This window comes from Cynoglossus semilaevis, unplaced genomic scaffold, assembly GCF_000523025.1.
Source record: "Cynoglossus semilaevis isolate Cse_v1.0 unplaced genomic scaffold, Cse_v1.0 scaffold1092, whole genome shotgun sequence".
NCBI classification, from domain to species: Eukaryota; Metazoa; Chordata; class Actinopteri; order Pleuronectiformes; family Cynoglossidae; genus Cynoglossus; species Cynoglossus semilaevis.
Window position 1 is genome coordinate 182,056 of NW_007585120.1, and position 16,706 is coordinate 198,761.

At 38.1% G+C, this 16,706-nt stretch overlaps 1 protein-coding gene across 2 annotated transcripts in view; it reads right to left on the reverse strand.

Annotated features, from left to right (window-relative positions):
* Nucleotides 1-385: 385 nt before the first annotated feature.
* The window catches only part of LOC103398656 (oxysterol-binding protein 2-like), a 52,776-nt gene continuing 36,455 nt past the window's right edge, over nt 386-16,706 (reverse strand). The window contains exons 4-14 of one of the 2 annotated variants that reach the window (XM_008337332.3): nt 13,344-13,542; nt 12,090-12,246; nt 10,331-10,397; nt 9,496-9,648; nt 9,127-9,372; nt 8,924-9,044; nt 8,256-8,359; nt 7,500-7,595; nt 7,011-7,195; nt 6,674-6,894; nt 386-4,286 (exon numbers count right to left, since the gene is read on the reverse strand). In XM_008337332.3, the coding sequence (XP_008335554.1) occupies nt 4,144-4,286; nt 6,674-6,894; nt 7,011-7,195; nt 7,500-7,595; nt 8,256-8,359; nt 8,924-9,044; nt 9,127-9,372; nt 9,496-9,648; nt 10,331-10,397; nt 12,090-12,246; nt 13,344-13,542 (1,692 nt within the window). In that variant the 3' untranslated portion in view covers nt 386-4,143. The remainder of the gene's footprint in view (nt 4,287-6,673; nt 6,895-7,010; nt 7,196-7,499; nt 7,596-8,255; nt 8,360-8,923; nt 9,045-9,126; nt 9,373-9,495; nt 9,649-10,330; nt 10,398-12,089; nt 12,247-13,343; nt 13,543-16,706) is intronic. The other variant, XM_008337333.3, reaches the window with a different exon arrangement.

A 16,706-nucleotide genomic window follows, 5' to 3' on the forward strand; every position in this document is an offset into this window, starting at 1 on the left:
TAAAAAAGAACATACATTTCATGGAGTTTGTCATGGCTTTCAGGGCTTTAAAAAAGTAGTTATACACTGAATAGGAACTTAATTAGCATTTTAAAATTTAAAAAAAATTTTACTCACAAAATGGTGGCTAGATGTGTATATGCAAGACTGTAACATCAACTCAAAGCTACCATTGTAAAGGATTTTAAATCATCACACGTATTAGTGAGCGTAGTAAATGTTGTTGAGGTATATGTCTGAAACAAACAAAGTACCTTTAGTAGTTCCCTATGGATTGGGTGAGGTATAATTTTCTCTAAGGTAATTCAACAGTTTAAATTCCATATTGATTATGACAATTAGATTCATGGTGTCCTCCAAGAAAAGAAAGCAGATGGATACTATGTGACAACCAAACCAATTTTATTATCCTTATTCAGTGGTGTCTTTGTTTGTAAAGATGGTGTTACAAGTATAAATCAAGGAACAAAAAAAAAAAGATTGAAAAAGAAACAGTAATCAGATATCTTCAGTTCAATCTGCAGTGACCTGTGATTTCACACATGTGTTCGGGATGTAATAGTAGTCCAGGCTGGTCAAGCCCCTTTGGCCTTCTGCATTAGACTGTTGTTGACATGTAGTAAACACATCCTCACAAACAGTTCTAACTTTCTCAAAAAAGAAAACGAACAAACAAAACGTAAGTCACAGAAGTGAGGGAAGTGAGAAGAAGCAGGGTTCACATTCGACAAGGCAACAATCTCGTCTTTAATCTCATTAATGAACCCCTGCCTCAAAACTAAGCAGCATCACATGAGAGGGGACATGTGCAACATACATGCACAAAGATCCAACAATTATTCATCCAGACAGAAAGAAAACAACAATGTAAGAATAATGGCACCCATGAGAAGACAGAAATCAAAAACGGAGAAGAAAAGCTTAAGAATTAAAACTAGACCTACACCACAGTGACATTGAGTGATGGTGGAGATGAAGTGAAAGAGTGAGAGGGAGTTTAAATGAGATCCTTCAGACGCAGAAAGGCAGGTGAGCAGGTACTTATTTAATCTACAGTGCACTCTCCAGTAAACTTTGGTTGTTTTCACCCTTCGCTGTGTGATCGAAACAACAGTTTGTAGCAACAACAGCCATGGACTGAGAAACCAACACCTCACTGCATTATTGCTACAGCTGACACATAGTCACCACAACAAGCAAGTCGCCATCAGGTGCTGCGGTCACGTCATCAGTAAATATATATATATATATAGGCTACAACATATGGTGAGCTCTTCATCATCATTCAAAATATAATATGTACTCTCAAGTATAAAATCATCTCAAACACAATATATGAATGTAAATCTTTCGTCAACTTTATTTTGATCGTTCGAAGAATAGGGCAAACTTTCAACACGTTTGTTTTCAAGTTGTGTCACAACAGAAAACGATGCAAACTGAGTTTTCTTAATAGAAAAAATAAACTATTCTGCTGCCATGTCACTCCTCAAAAGCTTTTATGCTTACAGGAACAGAAGTAAATGCTTATATGATAAATAGTCTGTGCTCACGACAATCTCATGTTTAAAAAAGACACGCACCACAATCTTTTGTGTGACTAGATAAAGAAGCCTTTTCATAATACAGTCGTCCTTTGTCATCAAATCATTAACACTAACACTGTCACCTCAAGAGCTCATCTCAAAACAGGTGAAATATGGAAAAATGGAGGGTTTTGTCATTTCTAGTCAATTTTAAACATCACTATGGCCTACGCATGTGAGGGAGTGATGACTGATGGACACTTGTGACAGTATCAGGGACAAGTTCAAGTTCATTTTAGGGGGTTATGAAAATATAAATGTTCAACACTGAGCCGTTTTATTTTTGATTACCTTAGATATTCAACGATATCATCAAGTTTGAAACTCAAAACTTGAAATCCTCGGGGCTCGTCAGTTAATCTTTTTCAGATTTCAAAGATACTGTACAGATAATTTAACACTCAGATTAGAATATGTTATTCCTAACTTTACAATATTGTCATTTATCACAAACTATTCACAGAAATAGACAAACAGCAGATACACACCTCCAGCCTCATGACTTCTAAGAGTAATTACAAAAAAATACTAACTAGTTTTTGTATTTTTTTTAACCCTAGATGTCAACATAGACATGTAGTGCACAAGTGGGAGAACTGCTTCCCTTCTTCAGTCAATTTAAGGCCTAAGACTGAGGGTATCCTTGTAAGCTGATCCCAGATCAGCATGTCTACAAACACTCATTCAAAGGTCTACACAGGTGAGGAGCAGTGAGTCTGGAGCTGCAGCTGGGTGAATCCTCTGCTGTAAAGCCTTTGGAGCAGGAACCGGCCCTGAGCTCCAGTCAGCTAAAATCACTCTCAAGAAGCCTCTCCAGTCTCAGGAAGAGATACTGAAAAAGGAGCTGTCCAGAGAAACTTTTAGACACCAAGAGTGCATCGGGTGAGTAGTACTGAAAGTTTCTGTGAGTTTGGTGCAGACTTAATAACATAACATGCCGAAGTAGAACAAAGCCTTGTAAAATGTTCATCAAGGATGAAGCCAGCTTTACAGGAACTGAATACACAGACCTGACCTAATGTACAATCACAGTGAAACAAGTGTGTTCAGGTCTTTCGTGGAGATTTCATAGACAACATGGTTCCACATAGACTGGGTTATTCTACTGTGTGTGAGCGCATTCTACTGTTACAATATCTATGCTCAAAACATCATCATAAACGCTGTGCAACATTAACTGGTTCTTTATAGGAAACAACTGTATGTGTTTAATTAAAATGTTGAGAAGTTTAATCTAAAGAGAAACATTACTATTTGGTTGGTTGCAGCTGCACAAGGTTAACACTGTTCCTTTAAATTACACTTACACTTGTAATAAAATTACACATATAACTGCAACCTCAAAGCAACCTGTTTATCTTGCGTAGCACATAGCAAAAAATATTTTGACAAATGAAGTGTTTTTGTTCTTCTGAATGAGTGAACTCAGTCAAACAATGTGTCGAAAATGAACAGATTGTTCCTTTGGCATCCTTTGATGCAGTCCTACAGCGAAAGATGTCCAGTTTGTGTTTTTACATGGCATGTACTTAATACTGATCTGCTCATAAACAGACAAACATGTACTCACGTTTACCTCGAGTAGAGTCACAACATTTCTACCAATAAAAATGCATTTCTGCACTGCTGCTAAACCTGTTTAAAGAAAATAAATGTACTGCATTTGTACTGTGAAAACAGACTGCTAAGATATATCATTAACATAATAAATAATTTAGTTGAGATGTATTCAACCACATTTAACTTTTGAGATAACTAAAAAAAAAACATATCTTACCCCAACACTTTCTTTTTTTCCTAAAGTTTGTCCTTTCATTTGTCTGCCAACCTTAAAAGCCAAATAACATTAAATGGTTGTAGATAAAACTGTTTGTTTAAATTGTATGTGAGAACTAATGGGAATTAAAAATGACATTTAAAATAAGGTAAGATTTAAAAGATGGACCAGATTCATTCACAGTTTAGGTTAAAGTAACATTACTTATATTGTTCTGTAAATTCAACAGCAGACCTTTTCCAGGTGTGAGCTTTCTCCTGCATCGACCAGTAGACTCTAACCCAACCTCAATTATTGTATACAAGACAGGAAATGAGTTTGAATATCTTTTTAGTACTAAAGCACTGAGTGTGTTTCTAAGACTCTACTTCATCCTAGTCTACAATTGTATTGTATTTTTGATTTGGGTTTCTACCCAGTTTGAAAACTTAGGAATTGCGGTAATAACAGCAAAGTGTGACATGGGTAGTATGTAGGCGCATTCGTTGTGTGATGTCATAACCACACATTCTAAATACTGTTTCAGAGTCAGGACTAAAAAAGGGGCAAACTACCCGGCTGCTCCTTCTTGTCCCCCGACAGTAAAAACAGAGTGCAGGTGTACATTTGGAGGTACAGTGTAATCCGAAATTGAAGAATGTGTGGAAACATACACAATTGCATTGTCACATTCCACAATAGTCCATGTACTGCTTACGAGCCAACTAGACTCTACTGCGTAAAGCAAAGAGGCCATAACCATTTCCCTGTCCACTGAGGTGAGGTGTGACAGTTCCTGGGTTAGAAGATGTCAGGACACATGCTCCAGTCCTGTCTCTCCTTCGTCTCCCAGTAATCTCCCTTGTACACAAAGGTTGTCTCTCCAGTGATTGAGTTTCTCCTCTGGTGGAACCATAATGGCTGATAGCCTTCATATTCTCTGCCTGTGGGGAAAAATTGCCATTGCCTTTATTAAATCAACATTTATTCAATAAGCTACACTTGCAGGCAAGCATATTCATAATAACACATACAGTAGATAGAATGTGTTGGTTCAAACTCCCTACCTAAAATCTGTAGTTTGATTTGTATTTATATATATTGAATAAATTAGGCCAATGTTGATGTACTTCACAAAAGTTGAACTGAAAAAGAAAATCATACAGTTATTATCTTTGGAGTTTTCTAAATTAGCAGTACAACAGGTAAGATCTTCTGGTCTGGCCAAGGATGTAAACCATGCCTGATTTGGAGGAACCTCTGAGTTCTTACAGTACTGCATCAGAAAATATACTGGGATGGACTACTTTAGGTCAGGTGTTCTCAAACTATGGTACACTCACCACCGGTGGTAAATCGACTCCCTCTAGTGGTAAGTGGGGGAAATTATTTTTAAACTGGGATTACAATGTATTAGGTTGATAAAATATGTTTAAAAAAGCTGCGTTAGTTAAAAAAAATGGGATCAAAGGGAGAATGTTAATGATTTTATATATTCTTGTTGCTTTGTGTGGGTCGTTTCAGAACTGAATTTAAGCATCAGCTGCAGTACTACATTGTGCAGTGTGTCTCTGGTTGATAAATAGTTGGTTGATTGTCTTAATATTTTATTGCTATTGAATCGTCTTCTTCATAGAACATGGTTGTACTGTAGAAAATAGGGACATTATTTTGTCCTTTTGCCTGATTTATACCAAGTAAAGTACAAATACCAAATACAGATAGAAGTTTCTGATTTTTTATATTAGTGTTGAATTCAATAATAAAAGAGAAAAGATTTAAGAACAAGCTCCTCTAACCTGGAGAAGTAAAACAACCTGGATAAGAGATGGTAGAGAAGAAATATTGCAGCTGTAACATAGTTTCCTTTATAAGTACAATGTTATTGTCAGGAAAATTAAATGTTTCAAATAGCTTGTCTTTCTTTCGTAGTGAGTAAAAAAATCCATAAACTAATTCACTAATCTATCTAAGCCTTAGATTAGAAAGAAGCTACAATACCAACAATCAACCACTGATGTGGTTCAACAATATTTTTAAAATTTGCTATCTGTCACTAGGCACAAAATCTTAAGTGAAAATGTTGCTCAGGAAAAAAGTCAGACTTTTCCTTATTCTCCACTTTCTGGAGAAGTTGACATGAGAGGGGCACCATGCAGTTTCTACACAGAGGCAGAACACACAGAGAACACACAGTTAATGGGCATGTGTCTGTGTATGTGTGTGTGTGTGTCTCTGTGTGTGTGTGCATGAGATGTACAACTGAGGTGCGAAAAAGCAGCCCCCACTCACCAGAGTCATAATCACACTCTGACCATCAATAGAGGGAACAAAAGAAAGACAAGTCATGGGTACATTAAAGACATTCAAGTCTAAACAGAAACACACACATGATCAGTGAACAGGTTCTGTGTAAACAAATAAACAACTTCCTAACCAATCAAGATTACCCTAAGCTCTTACGCAATATTAAAGATGACGTTTGGCTTCAACACACCGTTGTTGTTTAAGTCAGTGATTCCCAACCACTGTGACAGATAATCAGGTGGGCAGTGGAAAATAATCATATTTCACTTAATTGGTCTGAGAACTATCATTAATTACTGCAAATGATTTGTCTTTAAGAAGAAGATTGCATTTCATCACATTTTCTTTGTTGCATTTTTGTTTGGTGGTGCACTGTGAGGTATTTCCAATGTAAAATGTGTCATGGCTCAAAATAGGTTGGGAAACACTGGTTTAAGTTACCTTCAGTCAGTAAGGATTGTGAGTTGGGTTAGATATTGGAATGGAGGACAGTTGGTCAAATCTACACTGAGTTATTCTACTGTACTTCTTATACTTGAATACAATGCCACTGGAGACACCACCCTGCATTTTTGCAAGTTTATCTTAGTGTATAGTGTATACTCGTAACAGTAACATCAGTTTCTACCAGATACTGAGATGGTAATCTGAGGTCATGGTTGCAGTTACGCTCCACTGTTTGGATGAACCCGGAAAAATCTCAGCAGAAACTGGGTGACACCTTTCTTTGACCCACTGATGAATGCACATGGGAGCTTCCTGCTCTGCAGCAATAGTATTATCAGTAAATTCTGCTTGGATTCAGCACTATTTGATGCTTGCAACTAATCTCAGTCATCAGCCCTGTCAGACTATGGCTCTTGTACCCTTAAAGCTGCAGGCCTGATTGACGGGACTATTTATATTCTCACTAGGTCAAGGATTGCACGGCCGCTGATATAGTTCCAGAATTTACTCAGCTATCATGAACCCTGCTTACCTCCATTGTTAGTAAGTATCTCCTGTTCTATTCCTTATTTCATACCTTCATCTGTCGCATCCGAGGCCTCTGCTTCCCTCCTCCGTCTCGCTGCTCTCTGCTTCTCCTCTAGTCTCTGTTTTTCCGAGTTGGCCTCGTCCCATCGTCCGTCTTCCATCAGTCTCTGGTCTGGTCTCAGACGGCTGTCTGTCGGTCCAACGCCTTCCTCTGGCTCATTCAGGGTCAGAGCCAGTGCAGAGAAGTGGTACATATTCTCTGCATTTTCCCTGAGACAATGAGAAGAGAACCTCTGTGATCAATAATATTGACCTGGGACTGCAGCTCTTATACAACAACCATGTCTTAGATATTTCAGTGTGTTCCTGATGAGGTAAGAGCTTATGGTAAAGGGTATTTTTTCCACAGCAGTTTGGGGGACAGAGTCTGATAGACAGTCTTCTGCTTGCCCTCTAAAACACTGCCCCCCCTGCTGCTGTGAATGATCTTGGCACTTTCCATCTTATCATCCCATGTACCAGAGAGGATGTAGTGAGCCTGACCATCGCTGTCTGTCACTACACCTGTCACCTGGAAACAACAATGTTCATTCAGTCAATAATAAACAAGTTCTGTGGAACTATATGCACAGTACTGCCATCTTTCTATACTACTGAAACATTTAACAGACTCCAAAAACAGCAGGTGAAGGCACCTAAAAATAAAATAGCTTGGAGCCCTGCTTTAAAAGTGACTCCAATCTTACAGTTGATATCTAAATATTGCCATCGTCCAGCAGGAGGCAGCACCACACAAAATAGCTACCGCTGTATTTATGGGCTCAAACAGTGTCCAAGGTCAGGCCTCAGTAAAGTGTGAAACGGAAATCATTTACCTTGCGTGGAACGTCCCTGGAGAAATAACTGTAGGGAGAGAACTTGAGTTGACAAGTCTCCTTTGTCCTCTGATTAACAATCTCAATGTCGCCAGACTGTGAAAAAGGGAAAGGGAGAGCGACAAAGAGAGAAAGAGAGAGAGAGAGAGAGAATGTCATATAAAGAGTAAAAGTGACAGAAACATTGACTTCAGTTTACACCCTTTGTCAAGAATTTGTTAGAATTTGGTGATGGTAACTATACTATAAAAAAGATAGTTGAGAAAACATGTTAGAAACAACAAATGATCCAAACAGAGGGAGTACACATGTAATAATGTATTTTTATCACAAGATTGGGAGACAGCACATGGATAGAAGATTTGTATAATTTCTGGACACTGTTTTGACCAGTGTGGCTGTGCTTGTGTCTAAAAATAAGACAGAGTTTAAATATCTGCAGTTCCACAGAGACAGGATGAGAAGCATACTTTGCAGCCTCTGTAAAAGTGAACTTCACAACAAAAATGAAAGTGATATTTAAGAGTGTTATCAGAGATCAAAGCTGGAGATAAAGCCTAGAGACTGTGCCGAGCCCTATTCATGTGCTGTAAGCCTTTGTTCTCTACTGGAGAGAAGGATCAGTGCTGTTCTGGCCCATACTGCACATTTACCACAGATGATGAATAACAAAATATCTGCTGGATTTTCTGGGAAGCGGTAAGTTTGCAGCTGTTGGAAATTTGTTAATAGTGTGAAATGCTTCAAAATATAGACCTGGTCAATCCACAGCTTGCCCACAATGATGTTGTGTACCGTGGAAGTGACCTTTCTCCAAACATAGTGGTTCCCACTGGAGTGGAAGTGCAGATGAATGGTACCTGAGGGGAGACAGTACAAAAGTTAGAAAAAAAATGTTGCTTTCATTTAATCATAGAAATCAATATTTCTATGATGAGCTGCTGCTGCTGCTGCTGCAGACTGTCTGTAGTTATAGGTAATATATTTTTACATGCAGCAGCATAGAACCCATCATCTGCAGAGATTAGTAGTTTCCCACAACTTTCCAATGGAAATAAACGGTGGAAGATTGATGACATGCTGTTAACATTTGGCTTCAAGAGTTTGAATTAATTATTAATGCACAAATGGAGGTTTAATAAAAAAGTGAGAAAAGATACATTTCTCTTCATCGCCTGGTGGTTTCTCAATCTTTCAAATCTCTCACTTATCTGAACAAACGGTCCGCTGCTCTCTTCTGCTCCAGGGCAGAGAGATGCACCTTCATAGATTTATTTTATAGAGGTGTCAAAAGCCTCATAAAACCCTTCTGATTCATTCTCACTCTGCCTGTGACTTCAGAACCTGTGGGTGGCCAATCCGTGGACTCTACTCTGTACAAATGAACAAGTGAATTCCTGGTGCTGTGTCTGTGTGCATCTTACCCAGAGGCATGATGGAGAGGTATTTGCCACGAAACTTGCTGGCAATTGTGATCTCCTGCCACAGGGTCCAGCCTCGTTGGGAAATCACGTGATGTGCAGCAGCGGGAGGGTGATGGCTCACCTGAGACGAGAGGGAAAACTGAAGAGGTTAAAAAGGAAGAACACAGGGAAGGACTTGAATCTTCAGATGGTGCTGCTGTTACCTGCTCACACAGTGAGCGGTAGCCAAACTCTTCCAGGCGATCAAGCTCATATGTCTCGCCCAGGAGGGGATTGAAGGGCTTGGCTGTGCGATGGACTGTGGTGGAGTAGGAAGATACGGAGAAGGCAGCGACCAGGCACATCTGCTCCAGGGAGGAGTCACATCGTGCTGCCTTGTCCAGAAGCTCATGGTACTCAAGGTCTTCAGTGAGACGCTGCAGCATTGACAGAGGCTCATTGAAGTTAACCTGAATGGAGAGAGAGAGAGAAAGAGAGAAAGGGAGAGAGAGAGAGAATATGAACCACTGCTGTAAATATACAGTGATACCATCATGTTGTTGACAAGGAGCCTTATGGCCATATTCCCTTACAGGCATAGGAATCTTGGAGAGCTCCTTGCCAATGCAGTTCTTCATGATGCTCCATAAATTCAGGGAGTAGTTGGGCTTGTCAGGAATATGAGTTCGCCTATGTCTGCAAGGCTGCAACTCCTTCCCCGACACATCGTTACAACCTGGAGACATCTGTGATGGGATGGAGGATGAGGAAAAAGAGAATAGCAAAGTTTTAGTACATAAAAAATGATAAAAAAGAAAAAAATCTGGTCATTGTGATCAAAACACTGGAGAAACAAGACTCAATGAAACAGCAAAAAAATAGACTGTGAGAGAAGGGGAAACTGCAGTGAAATAGCAAGAAGAAAAGGAAAGGGACGTAAATAGTGAAAGTAAGTAATAATGAAACAGTAGAGCCAAATCGACAGGAAGCCAAATTGTACAAAACACCAAGAGAAGTGCATCAAGTGAGGGCAGAGGGAGGAAGGGAAGATGAAGGAGGAAAAAGAAGGAGAAAAGGAAAGAAGATGGATAAAAGTAGAAGGTGAAGAAGAAAGAAACAGATGTTTGACTTCTACTAATGTTTAGTGGAAGGATACAGCTGTGCATCTTTGGCATCAGATCAGTGAGAACAAGACCGCAAGAAATTCAAAGCTTACATATGTATGTGTGTGTGTGTGTGCATATGCGTGTGTGCGTGTTGTGTAGGCAAAGAAACTAAGGCTGCGAGAAAAGCCGAGGCAATTTGATTATAAATAATCAATGAGAAAATGTATCCATATTGAAGAAGATACACAGAGATTACAAGAGTCAGCGCCGTTGGCAAATGTCAGAGCTATTAGTCAGACTGGTTAAGGAGACACAAACTCACATGGTTGTCCTGGTTCCAGTCGTTGGGGTGACCTTCGCTCGTTCCACTCAGATTACTTTGAGAACGCCTGGAACAGAGTGAGAGTGTGATCTCAGAGGGGAACTCTTTGTCTATTTGTCATCCATTATCACTTGCTAAAACAACCCATGTGAACACAAGACACACAAAGGACTATGAAGATGGCTGTGCAGTAGAGATGAATGATGTGCAACACTTTCAGTTTCAACAGAAATATGGGGGAAAAGTTGAAGAGATCAATCATAACAGTGATAAGGAATAAGGCACTCAACGACAGCCTTTGGATAATTACTTAATCGCTGCAAAAATATGCTTAGCTACTGGAAGGAAACAGGCCCGTGTGAAATAAATGATTATGCAGTAATGACAATGTTTCAGGAAAACACAGCTCATGGAAATGTGATTTATGTGTATGCATGGTTAGGTTGTCACATCTAGACACGTTGACAAAGCTTTGTTCTGCTGTCAGCAATTCCACTTCCCTAGCAAAACAAATTAGACCACACCTAAAGCACAATATTCACCTTGGTTTCTGTCTTTTTATTCAGTTTTTCTAACTTCTTATCAGCTAAAACACATTATCTGTGGTTCGTTAAGTTCTTCATTTTATTTTTTATTTTACTTTAGCCTCTACCATAGGAAGTGTCTTCTGTTGCATATTAGGGATTGCTGTTTGTGGCCCCATACAGAATGTTGGGGTGTTTTTATGCAGATGGTGAAGTTATTTCAAAATCTCCATCTGCAGTTTAAACACAAAATGCTGCATTTTGTTTGTCTGTACTATTGTATAGTCACACTATTTCTTCCAAATCAATGTTATTTTGAACAGGCAAATAAATAAATAATTTAATCTGAGGTGTCAGTATACCAGAAGGGTTTTATCTATTTATATGAATCTTTTTTTTTTTTTTTGTAAAAAAAAATAAAGGGACAGTTTAATTTTGCTTGTAGGATAGCACAGCTACTGACTAGTCCTGCTACATGGCATCTTTCTAATCTCGTATCTCTAAGCATTTTTAATCAATCTGCTATGTTTGGATTTGAGGTTTTCACAGATTTGGCTATTTTGACTATTTTACGTACAAGTCAAACCACTGGCCTTGGATCTATTGTGATGATATCCTGTACTTCAACCCAGGGTCAGAAATAAAACCTGACAGTATAACATTTAACTCTTTTGCTCCAAGATCTTGGAATGACATTCAAACTGAGTGAAAATGAATATAACTGATCACTTCAAGTGACCTGAAATAAATATTTAGGCTGCCAAAAATATTTGTCATTAACAAACATTATTGGGTGAAGAAGTGGCGCTTTGGCCCAGAGGCAATGTCTCTGTCATTGGTGTGGAACCCCAGGGTTCACCTCCTGGGCAAGTTCGAATCCCGGTTAGGGCGGTTGGTACCTTCCAGTGGACTCACCACCCGCAGGAAGGTTTGGTACGGTGCAATGTGATTTGGGTGGCGACTGCTGCCCCCGCGACCCGGTAACGGATAAGCGGATGAAAATGGATGGATGGATGGATTGGGTGAAGAAATGAACCTTTCTGAGGCCACTTTGTTCTCTCCAGTGTCAGTTAATCTAATGCTATAAAAACAAGTTCAGAATCTGAATGTATTACCACCAAATATGATCACTGTCCACAGTGAATATTCTTGGCAGATTTAAGCCACAAACAGCAAATGCAGTACAAAGGTACACGGAGTAAAGTAACACAGAGAGTGACAGACTGTGTACTGACCTGTGCTGAGTGTTCTCTGTGGTTGTCACTGTGATAAACGCAGGGGAATCCTCCATGGCATCAAAAAACTCTGTATCTTCATCTTCGTCACTTGCTTCTTCTTTGAGTGGCCTCTCGCTTCCTGAAACATATTTCTCAGTGCATACAGTCATGCAGACTGACAGTGTGCAGCAGCAACATAACCATCACGTTACTTGAAAAGAGAGCAGCGTGTAATCACATACGCATAATTACGCACATACGGTAATTAATTTAAGGGAAAAACAGTCTAACAGCCAGAGACCCTGTGGTTCTCAAGCTTGACTTACAGTTTCATATTCAAAAACATTTAAAAACACAAATAATCTTATTTAAAAAAAAAAAAAATTAGATTACAGTCTTACTGAATCGACTATGATCACCAAAGGTCTGTTTCTCTAAACAAATAGTTTTTCATAACTAAATAAGTAAAGCACACACATAAAAAAAGATACTAACTTTTTATTTTTATATTAAAATATTTTTGTTGTAGAGAAAACATTTATAGTCAGGATGACAGATTGTTGTAAGAAGTGGGCAGAGCTCAGATAGATGCACCACAGTTATCTTCATATAAATAAGTTTATTAGAAATTAAGGTACTTCTCTGTAATTATATATATTTTTGATTAGCTATATGTTCCTTTTCATGAGAAATGATATAACGTTTCTGAAAAACCTTCATATTAGACAGGAAACAGATGATGCTGTAACTGGCAGGAGAGCAGTTACAGGCAACACTATCCCCAATGTCACCAGACTATCGGAGAGTCCAGCTGTCAATCACCTGCTGTGGTGTTTCATTATCTGTTTCCTGTTTAATATAGATTTTTATTCATGAAAATTGACATTGACTGTGTCTTCTTATCTACTCTTACTGATGCAGACAATGTTTTATAAAATGTCCTACCTCTCCAAATGCATCAAATGGTAACTGCAGCTAATGGACACACAGATTTAATGCTTGCTGTTTTTTAATTAAATGTAAGAACGTAAAGTAAACAGCCTAGAGAGAAACTGGACAGACTTATTAAAGTGAACAGACCACATGATGTATAGTTCCAACAGAAGCTAATTATCTGTTTTAACTAAGTAAAACTGAATTTAGTGCACCTGACACAACTGTAAACCTCTACTGTTCATGGAGTGGACACAGAAATCCTGAATTAAAACATGACTTTCACCCAATGAAGTCTGAATCCGCACAGGAAAAAAGTCACAAGGCAGTCACTCTCACCTTTGTTGGTGTTGGGGGCACTGGGGGCACTGGAAACAAGCGTGGGTGCTTCTCTCCACGCTCGCTCCAGGCTGTTATGCTGTTTAGCTAACTGCTCAATGGTTTCCTCTAGGTGTGTACGCTGCTCGCGCTCATACTGCAGCTCCCGCTGCCATCTCCTGCTGTGGGTCTCTGCTAGGTCCAAGAAGTCTCGACACGCCTGGGGAAAGACACCCAGACAGAGGCATCAGCACAAGGAGCAAAAACTTTATATCTGTAAAAGTAAGTTTTAAACCATGAAAAAATAATCGTAAAAACTTAAAACACTTTGATAGAAGTGAGAGAAGAACTTTTTTTTTTTGAGCTGGACATTAAAACAAAGCTCAGACCTAATCAAATGACAAAAAAGAAATGGTCAGGATTTTTGGTAAATACAACTGGCAGTTTAATTTTGCTTTACGAACTACAACATACTTGTCAAGGTAACATCCTACCATTTTGTGTAACGTAAGCTACAAGATTAATGTAGCTACCATAAATAACAGAAATAACAGATAATAAAAATGGTCAAAATAAAGCATATGACATTAGGTACTGGCGTCAGTGGGTTGCTGTGAAAAAAAGTTATTTTATTTATTTAAAGAGAATCAGGTCATTTTCATTTACTTTGTCCATTTAAAGATGATCCAGTAATTTTTCAAAATAGTCTTTCTGACTCTGATACCAACTCAGTGTAAAAATGTACTGATCCTTAATGATTCTTCACACCAAATAATAAATGCGTCCAGGACTCAGACCAGAATTAAATTAAAGCATTAACTGCCCCTGGGTCCAGCATGTTTAAATGGGGAGAAACAAGGCTGACAGAAACACACTCTTACACAACTTGGTTTTTGCTAATTTGAAAGAGACCGGAAACTGCCATCTTTAACATGAAAAAATACAGCAGTGAAGTAAACACACACATCCTTTAGTGACATTAGAGAATAAAGAGAAACGGTTCATCACAAGTTTAGAGAAAGCTGCCTCCATCTTTATAATCAATGACGTTCAATCACCGTACTGTTAATTAGGCCTTTTGTGGCACATTTACAAACTCCCCCCACTGTGTCAAATGAGTCTGAGAGGAAAGTGAAATCACAGACGTCAGAGAGAGAGGAACTGATTGCGTGTCAGACGACAGAGGAGCCTCATCTTTTGATGATGAGACAAAGAGGTTACTTCAGTTCAAAAACAAGTGTGGTTGAATCATAACTCTGCTTTGTCTCACTGTGGACCCAGAGGTCACTAAACCCAAATAACACCTCTTACATGATCACATGCTTAATGGAAATGTCACGGTAGAGTCATGAGGGCTTCTAGCATGTGGGCTTCCAGAGAAGGAACAGCACAGGAAGGCAAGTTAAAGGTGAGCTTGAGCTTTACTGCAGGCACCGAGCTGCAGGGGTAATTCTGTCAGGTTAAATAATCTGTGCTCTCTGATAGATGTTATATCAGGAGCACCTGAAGTCAACCTCAGGAGGAAGACAGCTGTAACAACAGCTCAAGCAAAAAAGACACCTGTCATATAAACACACACATGAGCAGACTTTGAATTAACCCTGAGATTGTCTGTGACAGACATATTTAACATTGCAAGCAAAAACATTGGCACATTAGTATTAAAATGTTCAAATAACATAGCTTTAAAAGATGAAAATTACATATGCTTATTTCATTGCTCCTTAATTAGCAAATTTCCTGTAAAGAACAATAGATTTTTATGCTTCAGTCGTATTGTATTCCTGTATTATAGGTTGTCCTCCCTGTTTAGATAAATATTGTTGAAAAATATCGGAAGGACAGAGAGATAAATTCTTAGTATTAAACATGTTTCAGACTTGTTTCTTACCTTCATGGGTCTTCTATGAGGAGTCCATACCACAGCCTTAGTAATAGCTTTAAATGCTAAATGTGCATGTGACAGTTGTGATTCACTTCCTTAGAAATAATGGTGATATGAAACTGAACACCCACTTAAAAAAAACATAGTGCTTCCACTTTTTTAGTGCTGACTTTCCCGAGCTAACACAGACTGCATGTGACGTCCAAGAGTGGGCCAAGAGAAAGGTTGTAGAATTTACAGACGTGTCAGCAGTGTCCTGGTATATATAATTATACTACTATTATGATATTATTGTTATTATTGTATTGTATTATATTATTATTATTATTATTATTATTATTATTATTATTATTATTATATTGTACTGGTATTATATATCATATGCTGGGATTCAAGATTCAAAATATTATATAAAATTATATATTATATATTGAATCTTGAATGCCAGCATCATAGATGTTAGTAAACTTAATAATAAGAAGTAATCAACACCAAAACCTCTAGTTTGTTCATCTAGGACATTTAGGAATGGATGAAACACAGGCGAAGCAAATCTACACTGTAGAAGGGTTTTTAATCAATAGCTTAGCTAGTAGCAGGTTATATATATGTATATATATACATATACATATATATACATATATATCATGACCAGTATGGAAGTACAATATACATTATATTATCCTTTGTTATAGTAGTATCTTATATAGTAGTACGGATACTACTATACAAAGTCTAATATTGGAGCTAAAAAGAAATATATGCTTCTATTAATACCATATATTTTTGACACTTAGTTTAAAGAATATCTGACCATTTTCCAAAATAATATAGTCTTTGATACTCGCACCAACAAAATAAAGTCTAAAGTCCAAAATAATTTTTATTTTGAAAAACTACTGATTCTTAATGACCCTTCAATGATTGGCGTTGTGGTACTCGTCGACAGTACTGGGCGATGGGTCCTTGGTACAAAAATGGTTTGGGACCACCGCTTTCAGGGTCAACTTTCAGCCTCCCCTTTTTTAGTCAACACAGAACAGAGGCTAATTGTTGGCTGAAGAAAAAAACAAACCTGTTTGCATTCATGTCCTGGGATGGAATGTAAATTATGCCTGACCTCTAAGGGGTTCTTTGTAATGGTGATGTTCTATGTAGTGTAAAATTGTCATTACACAGTACTGTATTACTGTGTAATGACAATTTTACATGTTTTCCATTAAAAGACCATCGTGCTGACCATGTCTTATTTTACTGTGAAATATAATGTAGCTTAGTTTATTGGTTATTTAAATGACATTCTTGTAATATTTGACGTCTGTGTTTAACTACAACTCGGGACAATAAACACAAGCAGTAAACTCTGTACAGCACTGAGTGGCATTCCTTTTACTGGAACTAAGTTGAACCACATCTTTATTCAGTTTTAATTTTACCTATTCCATAACCTGTTGCGACATTGACATTTTTACTGGGATGAATAAAATAAAATCTTCCAT